A 21697-nucleotide genomic window follows, 5' to 3' on the forward strand; every position below is an offset into this window, starting at 1 on the left:
GGTAGGAGCAGAGACAAGCAGCGAGGGGCTGTCTGCAGCTGGAGGGAGGGTTACAGCCTGACCGCGCGGCCCTCTCCTCTGGTCTCAGAGGCCCCCCAGCTTCTCCCAAGGGCAGAAGGCGGACCTGCGGCCATCATCCCCTTCCCTCCGCCCTCCCCTCCCCCCTCCCAGGATTTCGGCAGAATCTGGAGACCGAGGCGTTGATTTCGGCAGAATCTGGAGGCCTAGGGGTTTCCTAGAACGTGGCTGAGTGGGAGGAATGGCCATGGGAACCAACTGCAGCCTGTCCAGGGCTCAGCTCGGAGCCCTGGAATTCCTGGAAGGCCATCTGCTTCTGGATTCAGATCCTCACTCATCCTGGGAAGGCTCGTCCAGGGTCCCACCATCCTGGGAACACCTCTTCCCATCCCTCCAGAGCTGCAGGTAGCTGGGGGGTCCTCAGCTCTGGGCTTTCTCCCCCCAACCCCCAACTTTCCCATCTCCCCCCATCTCCCTCCTCCTCCTCCTCAGCCCTCCTCCTCCTTACCCCCTACCCCTCCCCCATTCCCTCCTATCTCCCTCCCCCTTTTCCTCCTCTTCTCTTTCCTTTTTTATTTTTATTTCTCTGACAGCACCCAGAGGCTTGTGAGATGCAGCATCTTAGGTGCCCAACCCAGGGATGGAGCCCCAGCCCTTGTCAGTGAAAGCACGAAGGCCTAACCACTGGACACCAGGGGATCCGTCTTCGTCCTCTTTCCTGCCTCCACCAACCATTCGGACCCTCCATCCCAGTCTCACTCACTCATTCACCCCGTAGTTACCCATCCAACACCTGCTATGCCACAGCTACCAGTCCAGACCTGAGGAAACGGAGTCACCAACGACCCAAAGACTGCTGTCTGGGAGAAGCTCTCATTCTAACAAGGGAGATGCAGGTTATACAGGAAAGAGACTCGATGGACAAGTTATACTTTATATAGGAAGTATATGCTGTGGGAAAAGAAGAGAATTAGAGGGCAGTAAGATTCAGGAGTCCCAGAGTGGGACAGCTTTCCGTATTAAATAGGGTGGTCAGGTTAACCAGCCTCCCTCCCCTCCTTCCTTCCCCCTCCTCCCTCCCCTCCTCCCTCCTCCCCTCCCTCCTCCTCCCCCTCCCCCTCCCCTCCTCCCCTCCCTCCTCTCTCCCCTCCTCCCTCCTCCCCTCCCTCCTCCTTCACCCTCCTCCCTCCCCCCTCCCTCCTCCTTCCCCTCCTCCCTCCCCTCCTCCCTCCTCCTCCTCCCCTCTCTCCCCCTCCTCCCCCTCCCTCCTCCCCCCTCCCCCTCCTTCCCCTCCTCCTTTCCCTCCTCCCTCCCCTCCTCCCTTCCCTCCTCCCTCCCCTCCTCCTTTCCCTCCTCCTTCCCCTCCTCCCTCCTCCGTCTCCTCCTCTCTCTCCCCTCCTCCCTCCCCTCCTCCCTCCCCTCCTCCCTCCTCCCCTCCCTCCTCCTTCCCCTCCCCCTCCCCTCCTCCCCTCCCTCCTCTCTCCCCTCCTCCCTCCTCCCCTCCCTCCTCCTTCCCCTCCCCCTTCCCTCCTCCCCTCCCTCCTCTCTCCCCTCCTTCCTCCTCCCTTTCCTCCTCCCTCTCCCCTCCTCCCTTCCCTCCATCCCTCCTCTCCTCTTCTCCCTCTTCCCTCCCCTCCTCCTCCCTCTCTTCCTTTCTCCTCTGACTCTCAGTGTCTAAATTCTCCCAAAGTACTTCCCTCCCACCCAGGACTCCTTGCAGAGAAGTCATTTGCCTGGACTCAAGCATTTAACAAAACACAGACTTCTTCAAGTTGCCTCCCTAGGCCCGGCACTCTCCCTCGTTCTGAAAGGAGGCAAATGTAGTCAGAAGGAGCTCAGAAAAAGGACTTCCCTGTGATTCAGTGGTTAAGACTCTGAGCTACCAATGCAGGGGGCACAGGTTTGATCCCTGGTCGGGGAACTAAGATCCACTAAGATCCCACATGCCCTGCAGTGTGACCAAACTATTAAAATTTAAGAAAAATTTTAAAAGAAGGAGCTCACGAAATATATTTCTAATGAGCAGTCTTGTTTAAAAACAACTGGACTAGATGATGATCATTTACTTTTATCTAGTTTGTTTCACTTTTTCTATTTCTTATTCAGTGCTCCCATCTCATTTAGTTTATGTTTTCCAATTTCTCCATCTCTTCTCTTTTTTTTCTGATGTTGTTTCTCAAGCCTTTACGCAGTAGAAAAGTTGTTGTGTTCATATATATAAATAATATGTATAATGTATGTATTTTAGAAAACATGAATTTTTACCTAACTAAAAAATTTATGACATTTAGATTCCACTTGTTTGACTTCATATGAATAGAATGCTAGATTTCCAATTAAAAAATATGCAAAAAACAAAGAAAGTGCTCAGACAAAAAGGGTCAGTGTGTCCGCCCCCCACATCTGCCTCCCTCTCTCATCCACCCTCAGGGCTCCTCTCTGGCCTCTGCTCCCCCCAGCTCTGCAGGTCCCCCGATGCTCCTCCAGACCCGCGGCTGCTGCCTGCATCCCAGTCCACATTCTGTGCTCTCTTCCTCCCAGAGAAGATGCTGACGTGAACCCGCCACGCACACACTCTGGCCAAACGCCCCTAGTCTCTCCATTCCCTGCGTCCCTCACAGGCACCCAGAGCGGACCCTGTCCCTCCCCTGCTCCCAGCCCCTCCCTGTCCTTCCCCAGCACCCAGGACAAAGTCCCAGCCTCTGAAACTGGCATTCAAAACCCTTCCTGGGGTGGACTGTGTTATGCACCCACCCCTGTGCTTCACTCTTTCAGCTTCCACAACATCAACTCCCAGGTACTTTCCTGACTGTCTAGAACATTCCTTGCCTCAGGTGCCCTTCTTGTTCCATCTTTCAACCCTCAGCCCCACCCCCGCCACCCTTACCCTGACTAACTCCTCCACACTCAAGGACTCCACTCCTCCAAGATATCACCTCCTCCAGGAAGCCCTCCCTGACTCTCCTGCTGGGTTCGTGCATCCTTGCTCGGACTGGTCTGTAATCCTCTGTTTACACAGCTGTCTCCTCCACCAGATTGGCATCTCCTCAAGGGCAGGGCCCGGGTCTGAGTCATTTCTCTGTGCCAGGCATCGCCCAGCTGAGAGCCCAGCCCCACCAGGAGCTGGGCGCACAGGCGATGTCCCTCCAGTGAGCATATGTCCTTCCCGCTGCCTTTTCTCCACTTTGGCCTTATGGTCTCCCCACTTTCGCTCTTTCCATCCTGTGTTCTGTAAACCACACCCTGAGTTTTTTGATGATGATGGAAATCTTGGGGGGGGGTCACTGTGGACCCAGGGCAGGGACCCGAGGGCCACCACTGGAATGGAGGATTCTGGGAGAGATGGCTGTTAGTGAGGGGAGCAGGGGGTGGTCCTGCCACTACCAGTCCCTGCCTCCTGTGGGAGTGCCCGTTTTATCTGTCCTTGTCTTTCAGCTCTTGTCTTGGCTGTTTCCAGCCTTGGTCATCTCTCCCTGCAAGGAATTCTGGGAGACTGGACATTTAGGTCTGAAGAAGGAGAGAATTAAGGTCCTGAACTCTTGGATCTGAGGGAGAAGGCTGAGGTCCTTGACTCCCAGGTCTGAGGGAGGAGGGGCTGGAAGCCTGGACTCCTGGGTCTGAGGGAGGAGAGGCTGGGGGTCTGACCCTTGACTTAAAACTCAAGGGAGGAGGGGCTGGGGGTCTGGACCCTTGGGTCTGAGGGAGGAGGGGCTGGGAGCTGGGGGCCCAGACTCCTGGGTCCCGGAGAAAGAAACCATTGGGTTTAAAGTCCTGGTCCCTCCTTCCTCGTCCACACTCTGGTTTTAGCAACATCTGGTTTTATACAGCTGCTCCACCCGGGCAGGGTGGGGTGGGGGCTGGGCAGCCAAATGCCCGGCTTCTGAGTGGATCTTGGGCTCTCCCCAGCCTCCCCCCAGGGTAGAGGAATTGCCCTCCCCTCGTGCTCTGGGCTGGGCTCCCACCGGAGGACCCATCACCCCGACATGGCCAGACACCGGGCGGTGGCCGGGCTCCCAGCAACCGCGTCAGAGACGCCCTGCCCTGGTGAGGGGGGCAGGGTACCCCTGACTTGAGGCCTGAAGCAGCCTTCTTCTCCCTGACAGCCAGGCTCAGGCAGAGGCCCAACCTGGCCGGGGATCCCCCACACCCTGCCTGTCCCGGGAAACCCAGGGAGTGAGAACTTGGCACCTTGCAGGGGAAAGCGCCAGAATAGGCGGGGAGAGATGGAGCAGCGGGGAGATACGAGGACCTGGAGACAGAAAAACAGAGACAAACAGTATGAGAGAGAGCACGCGTGAGTCAGAGAGAGAGAGACAGACACACACACAGAGCCTCGGAGATACACAGAGATGCAGAGGGACTCAGAGAGGAGACACACACACACACACACACAGACGGACAAACAGACAGATGGACACACAGAAAGGAGAAACAGGCAGCCACTGAGAGGATCTGGGAGAAACAGAGAAGCAAAAGCTGGGAGACAGGAAAAAAGAAAGAGTTAAGGATCCAGATAGAAGCAGAGAGAAGGAGACAGATGTACGCACAGAGAGACAGGGGCAGAGAGACACACACAGACAGCGAGGAAGAGAGGAAAAGGATAAGAAAGAGAGAAAGAGAGACATTAGAATAAGGAAGTCAGGGGATGTGGGGTCAGAAATTAAGAGGCAGAAAGACACAAACCCAGAGGAAAGCAGGTAGAAATGGATACACACATACACAGAGGGAGCCATAGAGAGAGACGAACACAGAGAGAAAGAACCAGACAGACGGACAGAGAAACAAAGCCAGGAGAGAGAGACAAAGTGTCAGATTTAGAGAAAGGCAGATACAGAGAGAGGAGATGCTCAGGTACACAGAAACATAGTCAGGGTCACAGAGAGATGTTAGCAGTTCATACTAAGAGGAGCAGAGAGAATTCAGCTCAGTTCAGTCGCTCAGTCGTGTCCAACTCTTTGCAACCCCATAAACCGCAGCACGCCAGGCCTCCCTGTCTGTCACCAACTCCCACAGTCTATCCAAACCCATGTCCATTGAGTCGGTGATGCCATCCAACCATCTCATCCTCGGTCGTCCCCTTCTCCTCCTGCCCTCAATCTTTCCCAGCATCAGGGGCTTTTCAAATGAGTCAGCCCTTTGCATGAGGTGGCCAAAGTATTGGAGTTTCAGCTTCAACATCAGTCCTTCCAATGAACACCCAGGACTGATCTCCTTTAGGATGGACTGGTTGGATCTCCTTGCAGTCCAAGGAACTCTCAAGAGTCTTCTCCAACACCACAGTTCAAAGCATCAATTCTTCGGTGCTCAGCTTTCTTTAGAGTCCAACTCTCACATCCATACATGACCACTGGAAAAACCATAGCCTTGACTAGACGGACCTTTGTTGGCAAAGTAATGTTTCTGCTTTTTAAGCTATCTAGGTTGGTCATAACTTTCCTTCCAAGGAGTAAGTATCTTTTAATTTCATGGCTGCAATCACCATCTGCAGTGATTTTGGGGCCCCCAAAAATAAAGTCAGCCACTCTTTCCACTGTTTCCCCATCTATTTGCCATGAAGTGATGGGACCATGATCTTCGTTTTCTGAATGTTGAGTTTTAAGCCAACTTTTTCACTCTCCTCTTTCACTTTCATCAAGAGGCTCTTTAGTTCTTCTTCACTTTCTGCCATAAGGGTGGTGTCATCTGCATATATGAGGTTACTGGTATTTCTCCTGGCAGTCTTGATTCCAGCTTGTGCTTCTTCCAGCCCAGCATTTCTCATGATGTACTCTGCATATAAGTTAAATAAGCAGGGTGACAATATACAGTCTTGACATACTTCTTTTCCTATTCGGAACCAGTCTGTTGTTCCATGTCCAGCTCTAACTGTTGCTTCCTGACCTGCATACAGGTTTCTCAAGAGGCAGGTCAGGTGGTCTGGTATTCCCATCTCTTTCAGAATTTTCCACAGTTTATTGTGATCCACACAGTCAAAGGCTTTGGCACAGTCAATAAAGCAGAAATAGATGTTTTTCTGGAACTCTCTCGCTTTTTTGATGATCCAGCGGATGTTGGCAATTTGATCTCTGGTTCCTCTGTCTTTTCTAAAACCAGCTTGAACATCTAGAGGTTCACAGTTCACGTATTGCTGAAGCCAGGCTTGGAGAATTTTGTGCATTACTTTACTAGTGTGTGCTGCTGCTGCTGCTAAGTCACTTCAGTCATGTCCGACTCTGTGCGACCCCGTAGACGGCAGCCTACCAGGCTCTGCCGTCCCTGGGATTCTCCAGGCAAGAATACTGGAGTGGGTTGCCATTTCCTTCTCCAATGCAGGAAAGGGAAAACTGAAAGTGAAGTCGCTCAGTCGTGTCTGACTCTTAGCAACCCCATGGGCTGTAAGCCTACCAGGCTCCTCCGTCCATGAGATTTTCCAGGCAAGAGTACTGGAGTGGGGTGCCATTGCCTTCTCCCTACTAGTGTGTGAGATGAGTGCAATTGTGCAGTAGTTTGAGTATTCTTTGGCATTGCCTTTCTGTGGGATTGGAATGAAAACTGACCTTTTCCAGTCCTGTGGCCACTGCTGAGTTTTCCAAATTTGCTGACATATTGAGTGCTGCACTTTCACAGAATCATCTTTTAGGATTTGAAATAGCTCAACTGAAATCCCATCACCTCCAGAGATTTTTTTTTTTTAAATCATGAAAACAAAGGTATAGAAACAATGACATGTATGAGTCTTCTGGTTCTGAGAGATCAGGGATTCAGACTCCTCGATAATCCCCATTCCACTTCCGACTGTGCTGTGACTCAATTGCCCAGACTCCCTGGGGCAGCTGACCCACAACTCTGAGTTCACCCTGGAGACCCTGGGGAGACAGACCCCAATGCCCCAGCCGCCTCCCCAGACCCTGGCACATAGGCAAGCGCCCACGCACACACACACTCACAGACACACACACACACACACACACAGACACGCACAGACACATCCACACACAAGCACACTTATGTGGACCGGAATCAACCAGGCATGGAACGTTCAGACGTTCACTCACAGCTCCAGTTCCAGACAGCCTACCTCCCAGACCAGGCACGCACAGTCACACCCACCAGCACGCACGTGTGTGCGTCTCATTCCGGCTGCCAGTGGCCGGGACCAGTCCCCGGGGAAGCCAACATGGGAGAGATTCCAAGGATTCTAGGGGATGGGACGGGCGGGTCTTTCGTGGGGGGGGTAAATTAGGGGGCGAGGGGGGCTGGGGGTGTGGGGGGAAGACAGAGAAATGGGGGACAGAGGGGAAAGAGCGGTGGGGAGATACAGAGGGAGTGGGGAGAAGGAAAGCGATGGAGAGAAGTCCAGAAATAGAGGGACGAGATGAGGGCAGAGCGAGAGGAGAAACGGAGGGGAGAGACGGGGCCAGGAGTGGGTGTGATGGGTGTGATGGGTGTGATGGGGGGGCTTCGGGGGGAGAGGGAAGGGGAGCGAGGCTGGGGGGCTGGAAGGGGAGGCCCATCTGGTACTGGGGGCGGGGGTGATGGCGGGAAGCGGGTGTGGCTGCCGGACTCTCGGCCGTGACCTCAGAGCCCCTGGCCCAGCTCAGCCCTGACGTCAGCCCCTCCTCCCGCCCCCGCCCGCCCGGCTCTTCAAATCTCCCCCCGGAGCTCAGGGGCCACAGGGAGACTCTGCGAGTAGCGAGCGGGCGAGGAGAGACGCCGCCGCCGCCGGAGCCGCAGCGATGAGACAGGTGCGTCGTGAGTGTGCGTGGGCACGCGTGAGACCGCGGCCGGGCGGGAGGCCTCCCCGCACGTTCGTGAGCACGTGTGCTCCTGTGCGTGACAGCGGCCCTGTGAGGCTGTGTGCAGTCAGTCTGGCCTGAACGCATGTCAGGTCCACCTGCCTGTAAATCCGTGTAGGTCCGTGCGCCCCGGACCGGGAAGGGAAGAGCTATCTTTGCGCCACACGTGGGTCTAGATTTCTATTTTCATGTGTTCAGAAAATATTAAGGTGGACCAAATGAAATCGCCCATCGCTGGTCACTTTTGACTGGTGAAAATGGCGATTTCCTATGGTTCAATCTCAACTGTTAACCTTTTTTTTTTGACCTTGCCGGGTGTGTGTGTGTGTGTGTGTGTGTGTGTGTGTGTGTGTGTGTGTGTGTGTGTGTGTGTGTGTGTGTGTGTGTGTGTGTGTGTGTGTGTGTGTTTGCGTGTGTGTGTGTGTGTGTGTGTGTGTGTGTGTGTGTGTGTGTGTTTGCTGGTGGTGATGTTCTCATCTGCTGAAGGGTATGTGTCCCTGAGTTCACCTGTGTGGCTGTCAGTGGAGGGGGACTCAGGATCACTAAATTCTAAGGGCAGGTGTCTGGGGTCATCTTGTCTGGAGTTGTGTGTCCATGGTAGCGTATGACTGTGACTGCTGTTGGGGTTAGGATTCTCCGGATGCCCACCTGTCCCTGGGATCCCCAAGATGAACTGCCCCACACCCAGGAACTCAGGCACAGTTAGGTTTGGGGCAAAGGGTCTCAGAAGGAAGATTCCAGAAGAAATAATAACAGTGGTTAATACTGAGCGATTACTAGCACCAGGCTAAAAGCTGTAACTTAGCTCTGCCCTAGAGAAACATTAAACAAGCCTCATACATCATTTAAAATTTTCTAGTAGCCACATTAAAAAGGAAAATGAAACAGGTGTGATTAATTTTAATAATAAAATTTCCTTTAACCCATGGTATCAGGAGTTGGCAAACTTTTCCTGTACCAGGCCAGACAGTCAACATTTGGGGTTTTGAGGGCCATATGGTCTCCATTGTAACTACACAACTTTGGGATAATGAGGAAGCAGCTGTAGACAATATGTAACCAGATGTGCGTGGTGTGCCAAGGAAACGATGTTAAGAATGATAACATTTGAATTGCATATAATCTTCTTTATTGCTTTATTTTTATTGAATGAAGTATAATTGATTTACAGGGCTTCCCAGGTGGCTCAGTGATAAAGAATCTGCCTGCCAGTGCAGGAGACGCGGGTTCCATCCCTGGGTCAGGAAGATCCCCTGGAGAAGGAAATGACGACCCACTCCAGTATTCTTGTCTGGGAAATCCCATAGACAGAGGAGCCTGGCTGGCTCCAGTCCACAGGGGTCACAAAAGAGTCGGACACGACTTAGTGACTAAACAACAAGAAGATGATTTACAATGTCATGTTAGTTTCAGGTGTACAGCAAAGTGACTCAATTATATGTATATGTGTGTGTGTATATATATATATATGTATATATATATATATACTCTTTCAGATTCTTTTCCCATGTAAGTTATTATAAAATATTGAGTGTAGTTTCCTGTGCTATATGGTAGGTGCTTGTTGTTTATTTATTTTATACATAGTAGTGTGTGTATTCATATAATTTTCATGCCCCACAAAATATTATTCTTGTTTTGACTTTTTTCAACCTTCTAAAAACATAAAAACTAATCTTAGCTTGCCAGGCTGTAGTGAAAAAGGAGGCAGGCATTTGGTCCAAGAGGCCATAGGTGGCCAACTCCCTGCTATATATCAAAAAATTATAATTTCAGTACAAAATATGAATGCCATGTTTTACTTTCTTTTTCCACACTCAGGCTTCACAATCGAGATGTGTAGCATATCTCATGCAGATGCTATATTTCACTGGAGATACTTAATCTATATTTTTAGATTTCATAAAATTTAGTTGAAAAAGAAGCTTCACAGATCCTACTTGTTCCAATAACTGAATTAAGGATCTGTTTTTAAATTTATTTTTATTTTTAAGACTATTTATTTATTTATTTTCGGTTGTGCCAGGTCTTACCTGCAGCACTCGGGCTCCTCTCGAGTTGTGGCACAGCCGCCCCACGCAGGCTTAGTTCCCCGACCAGGGATCAAACCCATGTCCTCTGCATTGGAAGGCGGATTCTTAATCACTAGTCAACCGGGGAAATCCCAGTGTCTGATTCAAACATTTAAATGGAATAAAATTAAAAATTCAGTTCCTCAGTGGTACCTGCTGCATTTCAAGCGGTCTGTACCCACAGGTGGACCATGGGTCACATATTGGACCGTGCGGATCTATAGCTTAGTGATTCATTTAACTCATAATAGGCCCAAGAGGTGCGAACTGGTGACAGAGGGAGAAGGCAGTTTAGCGTAAAGGACGGTGGAGCCAGAGGACGGAGTCTGAGTGACCCTGGATGAGAGAACACACCCACCTGTGTCTCAGTTTCCTTGTCTGTAATAGGAAGCATTAACAGTATTCACTTTACCCAGTGCTTGGCATGTGGAAGGGGGTAAACCCCCATTTTACAGACAAGAAAACAGAGGCACCTCCTTCCCTTCTATTATGAGGTCTGCCAGTCACATGTACTGGGCATCTGGCCCTGCCAGCCACTCCTCCTGGCTAATCAGTCCTTGGTTTTGCCATCCCTATGGTGGTGGCAGGAAAGATTATCTGTTCCCCCACCCCCACCCCCTGGGGTGCTGCTGAGGAGTAAAGTCAATATATAAGGTTGTGGTTGAGTGACTGGATTCTTAGGGTTCAGATCTTGGCTTCTCTGACACATTTGTGGTGGCCAAAGGAGAAGAGGGGTGGTGGGAAATGTTGAGAATTTGGGATTAGCAGTTGCAAACTGTCATATATAGAATAGATAAACCACAAGGTCTACTGTGTAGTCCAGGACACTGTATTCAGTATCCTGTGATAAATTATAATGGAAAAGAATATATATGTTTAACTGAATCAGTGCTGTACAGCAGAAATTAACACAACATTGTAAATCAACTATACATCGAAAAAAATAATTTTTAATGCAACACCCCCCCTCAAAGAAAACACACAAAGGCTTGACTTCTCTGCTTTCCAGGCAGACCTTGGGCAGGTTGATGCACCTCTATGTGACTCAGTTGCCTCACCTGTAAAATTGGGATGGGGCTTCCCAGGTGGCTCAGTGGTAAAAAATCCACCAGCCAACGCAGGAGACGCAGGAAACACAAGTTCAGTCCCTGGGTTGGGAAGATGCCCTGAAGGAGGAAATGGCAACCTACGCCAGTATTCTCGCCTGGGAAATCCCATGGACAGAGGAGCCTGAAGGGCTAGAGTCCATGGGGTCGCAAAGAGTTGAACACAACTGAGGCGACTTAGCACACACACACAGTAATACTACCCACCTCAGAGGGCTGTTGAGAGGATTAAAATAAGTTAGTTTTCGTAAAACGTTTAAAGCACATTGCATTCTTCTCTGAGATGTACATTTTTATCACTATTATTATCTTAACACTAAGAAATCTTTATGAGATGAATCATTTTCCCTGCCACTAAGAAGGAGGCCGGGAACCCCTGTTAATTCAACTGTGACACTGCCCTGAGTGTAATCCTCGTGGATTTTAAAGCTGTTAAAAACGTGGGGGAAAACAGCATCAGAAGCAGGGTAAGCAGGTATTCAGCCTTGATAACTGTTTGCCACGTTTACTTTCATGAATGAAAGTAACTTTGCAGTACCCAGGGGATTCTCTTTATGAAAAGGGGATGTGACCGTTGGCCTGGAAACAAAAGCCAGGAGGGCTTCCCTTCGCGGAAAGCATCTCAGGACTCTTCTTTTCCCCTTTCTCTTCCCGAAGGACGTGCCCAAGCCCAGCCAGGCAGCCCGCCACTGCTCCGGCCTGGTCCGTCGGATGCTGACCATCGCCTTCGCGCTGCTCATCCTGGGCCTCATGACCTGGGCCTACGCCGCCGGCGTGCCGCTGGCCTCCGATCGCTACGGCCTCCTGGCCTTCGGCCTCTACGGGGCCTTCCTCTCGGCGCACCTGGTGGCGCAGAGTCTCTTCGCGTACCTGGAGCACCGGCGGGTGGCGGCGGCGGCGAGGCGCGCGGCGGCGCGGGGGCCTCCGGAGGCGGCCACGGCGCGCAGCGTGGCGCTCACCATCTCGGCCTACCAGGAGGACCCCGCGTACCTGCGCCAGTGCCTGGTGTCGGCCCGAGCCCTGGTGTACCCGCGCGCGCGCCTGCGCGTCCTCATGGTGGTGGACGGCAACCGCGCCGAGGACCTGTACATGGTCGACATGTTCCGCGAGGTCTTCGCCGACGAGGACCCCGCCACCTACGTGTGGGACGGTAACTACCACCAACCCTGGGAGCCGGCGGCGGCGGGCGCGGCGGGCGAGGGCGCCTACCGCGAGGTGGAGGCCGAGGACCCCGGGCGCCTGGCGGTGGAGGCGCTGGTGAAGACGCGCAGGTGCGTGTGCGTGGCGCAGCGCTGGGGCGGCAAGCGCGAGGTCATGTACACGGCCTTCAAGGCTCTCGGCGACTCGGTGGACTACGTGCAGGTGAGTGGGAGGCGCCCCCACCGCGTCTGTGACCCTAACACCCTATCCCACTTCCCTCGGATCCTTCATTCAATTGGAATGAACCTCTCTGCTTCCTTTATTCATTCATCCATTCAATGGAGAGGTTCTTTCCTTCCTTCCACCATTCATACTTCCGTTTATCCATCCAACCTTTAGGGAGATTACTCATTCGTTTTGCTCATTCATTTATCCAGTGAAGAGATTTCGTCCTTCTTTCCTTCCTTTTTCATTCATTCATCCATTTGATGCAGAAACTCTCACTAACTCATTCATCCATCCATTTATCCATCCATTCAATATAAAGATTCATTTACCCATTCAGTACAGAATGTCTCTGTCCTTTCTCTCCCTTCTTTCATTGTATCTTGTCTTCATTCATTCATCTCATCATCCACTACAGAGATCATTCATTCCTCTATTTATTCATCCATTCAATGCAGAGGTTCCATCTTTTCTTCATCCAAGGTAGAAATTCTTTCTTTCACGCATCCATCTGTCCATCCAATATGGAGATCATTCATTCATTTACTCAGTCACTTAGTCATTAAATGTAGAGATTGGTTCATTCTGTTTCTTCATTCATTCAGTGTTGAGATTCTCTTGTTTATCCATCCATTTACTTATCAGTATAGAGCTTTATTTGTTTATTTCATCATTCATTCATCCATTGAATGCAGTAATTCATTCATTAATGCATTGCAGTAGTTGTTTGGGTTTTTTTTAGCTGCTGCATAACAAATTTCCACACATTTGGCAGCTTGAAACAAAACACATTTATTATTATCTCATAGTTTCCATGGGTTAGGAGTCTGGGCAAAGCTTAACTGGATCCCTTGTTCAGGGTGTCATCAGGCTGCAGTCATGGTGTCAGTTGGAACTGGCAATTTGTTTCTTTGCAACCACAGAACTCATAGCAGCTTGCCTTGTCAAGACCAGCAAGAATCGACTTCTAGACCCTCTTTTAAAGGGCTCACCTGATTAGGTCAGGCCCACCCAGGATACTTTCCCTTTGATTAACTTAAAGCCAACAGATTAGGGATCTTAATTACATTGCAAAACTCCTTCACCATTTCCAAATAAGGGAATACAGTTATGGGAGTTCTATATCATCACTTTGGCCATTGGCCATATTCTACAGGTTAGAAGCAAGTTACAGATCTTGCCCACACACCAGAGGAGGGTATTTTATAAGGGCATGGGGGTGTGTGGGGGGGGGCAGTCATCTTAAAATGTGATAAGACATTGAACATGACTAAAAAACTCAAAGCTATGTTCAGATTGGCTGCAGAGTGTCCGAGCTGGTACTCATCCCTTGGGGACCAAGGATGGTCCCTCAATTGCCAGCCCTGTGCAAGGATCTCGCCTGAATCTTGGCCCCTTCCTTGTCAGGTCTGTGACTCAGACACGAGGCTGGACCCCATGGCGCTGCTGGAGCTGGTGCGGGTGCTGGACGAGGACCCCCGTGTAGGGGCTGTTGGGGGCGATGTACGGATTCTGAACCCTCTGGACTCCTGGGTCAGCTTCCTAAGCAGCCTGCGGTACTGGGTGGCCTTCAACGTGGAGCGGGCTTGTCAGAGCTACTTCCACTGTGTGTCCTGCATCAGTGGGCCCCTAGGTGAGCAGGAGTAGGGCTGGTAGGGCTGTGGATGGGGTGGAGAGGGAAGGGACAAGAGGAGCCAGATGGGTTGAAGACAGGATGGAGACTGGAGACAAAGATGAGGCTGGGGCAGGAATTGGGGATGGGGTAAGATTGGAAGCTGGAGGTGGGGATGGTGTCTGGTGGTAGGAATGGGCTGGAGAAAGGGTGTGGATGGTGATTGGGACTGGGGCTGGGCACAGGATCCCCAGGGGAAGGGGATGAGATGGGTTTGGAACTTAAGAACACTGTTGGTGCTAGGCTTGAGGCTGGAGATGGGTTTTTGGATGTGGATGAGTAGGGGGTGGAGCTGAGAATGGATACCAGATTGGGGATGGGTTTGCAGTCAGAGTGGCTGTGGGTCAGGGATGGGACTGGGGCAAGTTTGGGATGGGTGTGGGGTTGAGGAAGGAGGTGAGGCTGAGAACAGGGTTGCGGCTGGAGTTGTCACTGGGGACAGGGTTAAGAATAGGATTGAGATGGTTAAAGATGGGGCTGGAGGGACTTCCATGATGGTCCAGTGGCTAAGACTCCATCATCCCAAGGCAGGGGGCCCAGCTTCCATCCCTGGTGGGGGAACTAGATCCACACCTAAGTCCTAGAGCAGCTGAATAAATAAATAAATAAAAATATGTAGGGAAAGGATGGGGTTGGAATTGGAGATCAGTGGGGTTGGGGATGGTGCTGGCCACAGCAGTGGCTGAGGCTCCTGTGCACGCCTCCCCCACCCAGGCCTGTACAGGAACAACCTCTTGCAGCACTTCCTTGAGGCCTGGTACAACCAGAAGTTCCTGGGCACCCACTGCACCTTTGGGGATGACCGCCACCTCACCAACCGCATGCTCAGCATGGGCTACGCCACCAAGTAAGCTGAGGGCACTGGGTGGTTGGGTGTGTGCAGGGGCCGACGTGTATCTCAACAAATGTGTGTGTGTTGCTGCTGCTGCTGCTGCTGCTAAGTCACTTCAGTCGTGTCTGACTCTGTGCGACCTCATAGACGGCAGCCTACCAGGCTCCTCTGTCCACGGGATTCTCTAAGCAAGAATACTGGAGTGGGTTGCCATTTCCTTCTCCAACGCATGCATGCATGCTAAGTCGCTTCAGTTGTGTCTGACTCTGTGCGACCCCATGGACAGCAGCCCACCAGGCTCCTCTGTCCACGGGATACTCTAAGCAGGAATACTGGAGTGGGTTGCCATTGCCTTCTCCAGTGTGTGTGTTGGGGATACTCCAAACTTAAAGTAAATCATAGAACACTGGGGTCTCTCACGCGAGATTTCAGAGGAGAGAGAAAGAAACGATGAGGAACAGAAGGGGCACTTGCGTTGAATCATGAGCTATAGTGTTGGCCAAAAAGTTAGTTTGGGTTTTTCTTGACATGTTACCAGTGAACTTTTTGGCCAATCCAATGCATCAAGTGAGACACTAGAGGGGAGTGGAAGATCCCATAGGGGCAGGGGTGGCCTTTACATGGAACTATGTGACCCAGTGGACTCGACCAAGTAGGGTGAGGTGAGGGTGGGAATTCCACCTAGAAGATACAACATGAAATTGGGCAAGATGGCTCCGCCACGGAGAGCACAGACTCCCCAGTCTGTGGGAAGAGAAGGAGATCAACAGAGTGGGATCGACTAGTGAGAGAGTGAGAAGGTTCACGTGGGGGAGGAGGGGAGCGCCTAAACTCCAATAAGTGCTTCAGGAAGAAGGGATGTAACTGAAGGAGATTCGGGGGAGGATGGCTAGACCACGTGACATACAGGGGAAAGATTTTTCTACAAAGTTAGACCAGTGACAGCGCCAGAGAGAACTCGGGGTTTACCAAGGGAACCCATACCTTTATGCACTTGACAAATATTCTTCAAGTGCCTCCCATGTTTTCAACTCTGGGGATGCAGCAGCAAACAAAAGAACTGCAAATTCATGCTTACACTGACTGGGGAGATAGACAATAAGTAAAATGTAGAAGTAGGAAATATAGCATATTAGAGAGTGATACATGACGGTGAAGGCAGTCCCTTGGACTGCAAGGATATCAAACCAGTCCATCCTAAAGGAAATTGGTCCTTAATATTCATTGGAAGGACTGATGCTGAAGCTGAAGCTCCAATACTTTGGACACCTGCTGCAAAGAGCCAACTCATTGGAAAAGACCCTGAGGTTGGGAAAGATCGAAGGCAGGAGGAGAGGGGGATAACAGAGGATGAGATGGTTGGATGGCATCACCGACTCAATGGACATGAGTTTGAGAAAACTCCGGGAGATAGTGGAGGACAGGGAAGCGTGCTGCAATCCATGGGATTGCAGCGTGTTGGACACGTCTAGCAACTGAACACCAGCACATGCTAAGTTGACATATAAAGCCAGGAAGGCAGATAGAAGTTTCCAGGTAGGGAGTGAAATGATAAATTAGGGTAAGGTAGGAATGGGGGCTGAAAATAGAGCAGCCAGACCAATAGCAAGGGAGAGAGTAGCAGGAGAGGACAGAGAGCTCACGGGGTGGTGCATCCAGTCATGAAAGCCTCTGTGGTCAAGAATCATGAACTAAGGAGAGGGGACCATTGGCGGTTTTGAGCAGAAGGGTAGCATGCTGTTGTAACAGGCTCTCTCCCAGCTGTTTTGAGTATGGACTGTGGGAGGAAGAGGATTACCACGGAGGTCACTGAGGATGCCAGGTGGCACAAGGGAAGGAGACTGGATGCTGTCAAATAATGCCCTTGGGGACAGAATGGTTAAATCCCTCCTAATAAGCTGACTGCTGGAGGCCACCTCGATGAGGTCTCACATAAATGATTCTAGCTTTGCGGGGCCTTGGCTGGAAACCTGGGAGGGATTGATTAGTCATGTCTGCCAGGGCCACAGGAAGGGAGCTTAATGGTTCCCTTGAGAAGCTCTAAGGCTTGGGCTATCCTGAGTAGGAACTATGCCTGGCTCCTTCTTCACTGTGAGGTCTGCCAATAACAGTATTTGTAATAGATTAGTGATAGTATTAGTAATACTGTCAGCCACCGCAATGATATTAGTAATGCCAAGTTACATTAGTCATAGTAAAAATAATCATAATAGCCAGCATCAGTTGAGCAAGTACCAGATACTGGTCTTAAGCACTTGGCGTTTAATCCTCCTTCAACCCTCATCTATTAGGTAGGAAACATTGTTGACCCCACTTTACATATGAGAACGAGACAGGCTGGGACCTGGAACCCTGTACTGCAGTGCTTGCACCGAAACAAATGCCTCTTCCAGCAACAAAATACAAAGAAACTATAAGGGACTAAAAGTAACCGGCACGCATGTGCAGCTGGGGTGACTTATGAACAGTGAGATACAACAAGGCCAAAACTCAACTGCCATTTCTGAGGTGTAGGGAGCAAAAGCGGGGTACCGGGCCTGATTCCTGCACAGTGCACCCCCAAGGGGGTGGGCAGACCACCAAAACGACCCCTCCACCTGATCTACTGATCCGTTCCTCCCCTCATCCCATTTAAGGGACCAGCGCCTCCCCAGCCCCACAGGGGAGGGAGCAAGCAAGGGAACCTGTTACTTGCAGCAGGAGTCCCAGTAAATGCTTCCCTGAATTCCTCCACTGGCCTTTTAATCAGTTCCTGTTGGATAAAGAGGGGCTTCCCAGGTGGCACAGTGGTAAAGTAATCCACCTGCCAGTACAGCAGACACAAGAGACATGGGTTCGATCCTTGGATCGGAAAGATCCCCTGGAGAAGGAAATGGCCACCCACTCCAGTATTCTTGCCTGGAGAATCTCATTCATGGACAGAGGAGTCTGGCGGGCTACCGTCCATGGGGTCCCAAAGATAAAAAGTCCAGGGACCCAGGTGGGTATCAAAAACCCTGAGGTCCAGAAAGAGAAGAAAGAGCGAGTCACTCAGTCGTGTCTGATTCTCTGCGCCCCCATGGACTGTAGCCCACCAGGCTCCTCCGTCCCTAGGATTCTCCAGGCAAGAATACTGGAGTGGGTGGCCATTTCCTTCTCCGATAGGCTGAGCACACGTGCCCCAGGGGCCATTCCTGGCTCGGACCAGTCCCCGTGGGCCCCAAGGAGAGCCGCGCCTCCTCCAGCGCCGTCTCCTGCCTCCCTCCCAGGTACACCTCGCGGTCGCGCTGCTACTCGGAGACGCCCTCGTCCTTCCTGCGCTGGCTGAGCCAGCAGACGCGCTGGTCCAAGTCATACTTCCGCGAGTGGCTGTACAACGCTCTCTGGTGGCACCGGCACCACGCCTGGATGACCTACGAGGCGGTGGTCTCGGGGCTCTTCCCCTTCTTCGTGGCGGCCACCGTGCTGCGGCTCTTCTACGCGGGCCGCCCCTGGGCGCTGCTCTGGGTGCTGCTGTGCGTGCAGGGCGTGGCGCTGGCCAAGGCGGCCTTCGCGGCCTGGCTGCGGGGCTGCCTGCGGATGTTGCTGCTCTCTCTCTACGCGCCGCTCTACATGGGCGGCCTCCTGCCGGCCAAGTTCCTGGCGCTGGCCACCATGAACCAGAGCGGCTGGGGCACGTCGGGCCGCCGCAAGCTGGCCGCCAACTACGTGCCCTTGCTGCCCCTGGCCCTCTGGGCGCTGCTGCTGCTCGGGGGCCTGGTCCGCAGCGTGGTCCACGAGGCCCGGGCCGACTGGAGCGGGCCCTCCCGGGCGGCCGAGGCCCGCCACCTGGCCGCGGGCGCCGGCGCTTACGTGGGCTACTGGGCCGTCATGCTGACTCTCTACTGGGTGGGCGTGCGGAGGCTCTGCCGACGGCGGGCGGGGGGCTACCGCGTCCAGGTGTGAGGCTGGGTGCACGGGCTGCTGGCTCCGGGGGCGGCCCGAGGGGACTTAGCGGGGTTCTCGGAGCCACGCACTTGCTGGGTGACCCCTGGGCCTCAGTGGCCCTCCTCTGTGAAGTGAGGGGCTCGACCCAAGACTTCTCAGCCTGGACTCTTTGGAGGGGGCGGGCTGGGACTTCTGGGTCTCTTGGGAGGGGTATTTATTGATCAGGTTGTGGATTTTTAGGGGCAGGGCGAAAGGGGTCCCCACATGCTGTCCTGGGGCTCCTGATTTCTCTGTTCTTATTTAACCTCCATTTGTACTGTGTATTAGAATATAATAAAGAATTTAATTTATTTTCTTCTCAGCCTACTCTCCTCCATTTTTTTTCCTTTTTTTTTTTTTTTTAGAACCAAGGGGGGCTTCATGGTTGAGAACTGAGGGCTCCTGGCTGGGTCTTGGGGCTTCCCAGGTGGTGCAGTGGTAAAGAATCTGCCTGTCAATGCAGGTGACTCAGGAGACATGGGTTCGATCCCTGGGGTTTGGAGGGTCCCCTGGAGAAGGAAAGGGCAACCTGCTCCAGTATTCTTGCCTGGAAAATTCCATGGACAGAGGAGCCTGTTTGAAACTAGACAGGTTACCCTCCTTCCTTTTAGCCTGGACACCCTCTTTGGAAAATAGGGATAGGAATGCCATGGGTTGGGGTTGTTTTGAAGATGGAATTTCTCAACTTATTCAGGTACTATGGAGCACCTACTATGTGCTGGACACTGTCATTTCATTTCAATCATTCTTTGATTCAGTCGGTCAACCACAAAACACATTTACCAAGTTCCTATTGAATTCCACACACATTGCCAGATTTGCAAATACAGAAGCTATTAAGAGTCTGAGTCTGCTTTCCAGGAGCTCCTATCCCATTAAGCAAAGACAGTGTTATCCTTAGTTAAGGATTTTCAGGAACATAATCCATTAGTCCTTGGTAGCTCAGGTGATAAAGAATCTGCCTGCAATGCAGGAGACCTGGATTTGATCCCTGAGCTGGGAGGATCCTCTGGAGAAGGGAATGGCAACCCACTCCAGTATTCTTGTCTGGAGAATTCCATGGACAGATCACGGGGTCCCAAAGAGTCAAACACAACTGAGCAACTAACAGGCACATAATAGTTTATATTTCTTAATCTCCTGCGCCTGTCTTGTGGGTGCAGATTTTTGTCTGTTCTGATTTCTTCATTGTTGTGTCTACAGAGCCTTGAAAATGCCTGACACATAATAAACACTCAGTAAATATTTTCTGATCGAATGAATCAGTGAAAGGGAAGATACTGGTGAAGAACACTATGAGGGAGCTTACCTTTAAAGTGGAGAAGCCATAAAACCAAATTAAAATATAAGTTTACATCAGGTCTGAGTAAATGCTGTGCACAAGGTAAAATAGAGGAATGTCAAAATTTTCCAGGCTACCCAGTGGTTAGGACTCCAAGCTTTCACTGCCAAGGGCCCAGGTTCAATCCTTGGTCAGGGAAATAAGATCCCACAAGCCAGTCACACAAAAAATTTAAAAAAAAAAAATGGGGGGGTATCATGTGGGAGGAGGGGAGTAATCAGAGGTGTCATCTGAGCTGAGACCTGTGAAGTGAGAGGGAGGTGGCTTCGTGAGGTTCAGAGTAATCTCATTTCAAGTAAGAAGAATGGCACATGCAAAGGCCCAAGGACAGGACTGAGCTTTGTATGTCCCAGGGGCCTGCGCAGGTGGCCAGTGGGCTAGAGAGTAAAGAGGGGGTGACAGGGAGTGGGAGTCAGACACACCGACACACTGCCTGCCCACAGCTGTCCTGGAGATCAGGTGGGCTCATGTTCATAAAGGCTGTTCAGGGGAAATCGCAACTGAGTTAACCAGACAAAAAGGAGAAGGAACATTATTCTAGGAAGAGAATAGTAGTATGTACCCTAGATCCTGCATAGAACGAACGAGAAGAATCATGGTGAATACAAGGAATGGGCAAAGGAACTACAGGGTAGAAAGATCAAGCGGGAAGACAAGGCTAGCCAGAACCTTGGGGGGTGCTTTGGAGACCTTGAAGGGGAGCTGGAATTTGGCCCAATGGCAATGGGGAGCCACTGAAGGGTTCTGAACCGAGGAGTGACCTGACCTGACAAACTCTAGAATATCACTCTGGAGATTGGAACTGACACATACACACTACTATATATAAAAGAGATAACTGATAAGAACCTATTGTATAGCAGGGAACTCTACTCAATACTCTGTAATGACATATATGGGAGAAGAACCTAAAAAAGAGTGTGTATGTATAACTGATTCACTTCGCTGTGCAGCAGAAACTAACCAACACTGTAAATCAACTATACTCCAATAAAAATTAATTAAAAAAAATTAAAACCTTAGCCAAAGTAGTTAAAAAACAAAACAGAACAAGAGCACTCTGGCTGCTTTTCTGGAGGATGGACCTCACTGGGATAAAGCCGAGCCCGCTCTCAGCCAGGGAGACCAGTGTGACACTGCTGCAGAGATCCAGGCAAGAGACGGTGGTGGACCACAGAGAGGGAGCAACTCCATGAGATATTTAGGAACTGAAAAGGCTGAGACTTGGAAATAGGTGAGACATGCAGGAGAAATTAAATACAACTTAGGTTTCCAGTCAAGCAGCTGGGTGGATGGTGATGCCCTTGACGACAGCAAGAAGGTTTTGGGGGAGGAACAGGCTTTTGGGGCGACATGAAGGTCTTTATTTGAGGGTGACTGTAGCAGGCGTCAATGTCCAGGACACTGCAGGAAATCTGGGGAGGGGCCTGGGCGTGCACCTAAAGCTCTCAGCACAGGGCCCTGCACTGCCACACCTGTGCCTCTCACCATTATGGGGGCATGTGCACTTGGGTATATGATGCTCTTCCCCCTAAGTTGTTTGTAGTGATCACTTGCAAAGATGAAAGAA

At 51.4% G+C, this 21697-nt stretch overlaps 1 protein-coding gene across 1 annotated transcript; it reads left to right on the forward strand.

Annotated features, from left to right (window-relative positions):
* Positions 1 to 7675: 7675 nt before the first annotated feature.
* Positions 7676 to 19107, forward strand: HAS1 (hyaluronan synthase 1). The gene is made up of 5 exons (XM_081514750.1): positions 7676 to 7742; positions 11629 to 12333; positions 13744 to 13969; positions 14723 to 14855; positions 18089 to 19107. Exons 1-5 carry the CDS (start codon positions 7734 to 7736, stop codon positions 18762 to 18764), a joined length of 1749 nt encoding a protein of 582 aa, XP_081370876.1. The 5' UTR covers positions 7676 to 7733; the 3' UTR covers positions 18765 to 19107.
* Positions 19108 to 21697: the final 2590 nt, after the last annotated feature.

Source organism: Giraffa tippelskirchi, chromosome 7 (assembly GCF_054371585.1).
Source record: "Giraffa tippelskirchi isolate mGirTip1 chromosome 7, T2T-mGirTip1v1.2.pri, whole genome shotgun sequence".
NCBI classification, from domain to species: Eukaryota; Metazoa; Chordata; class Mammalia; order Artiodactyla; family Giraffidae; genus Giraffa; species Giraffa tippelskirchi.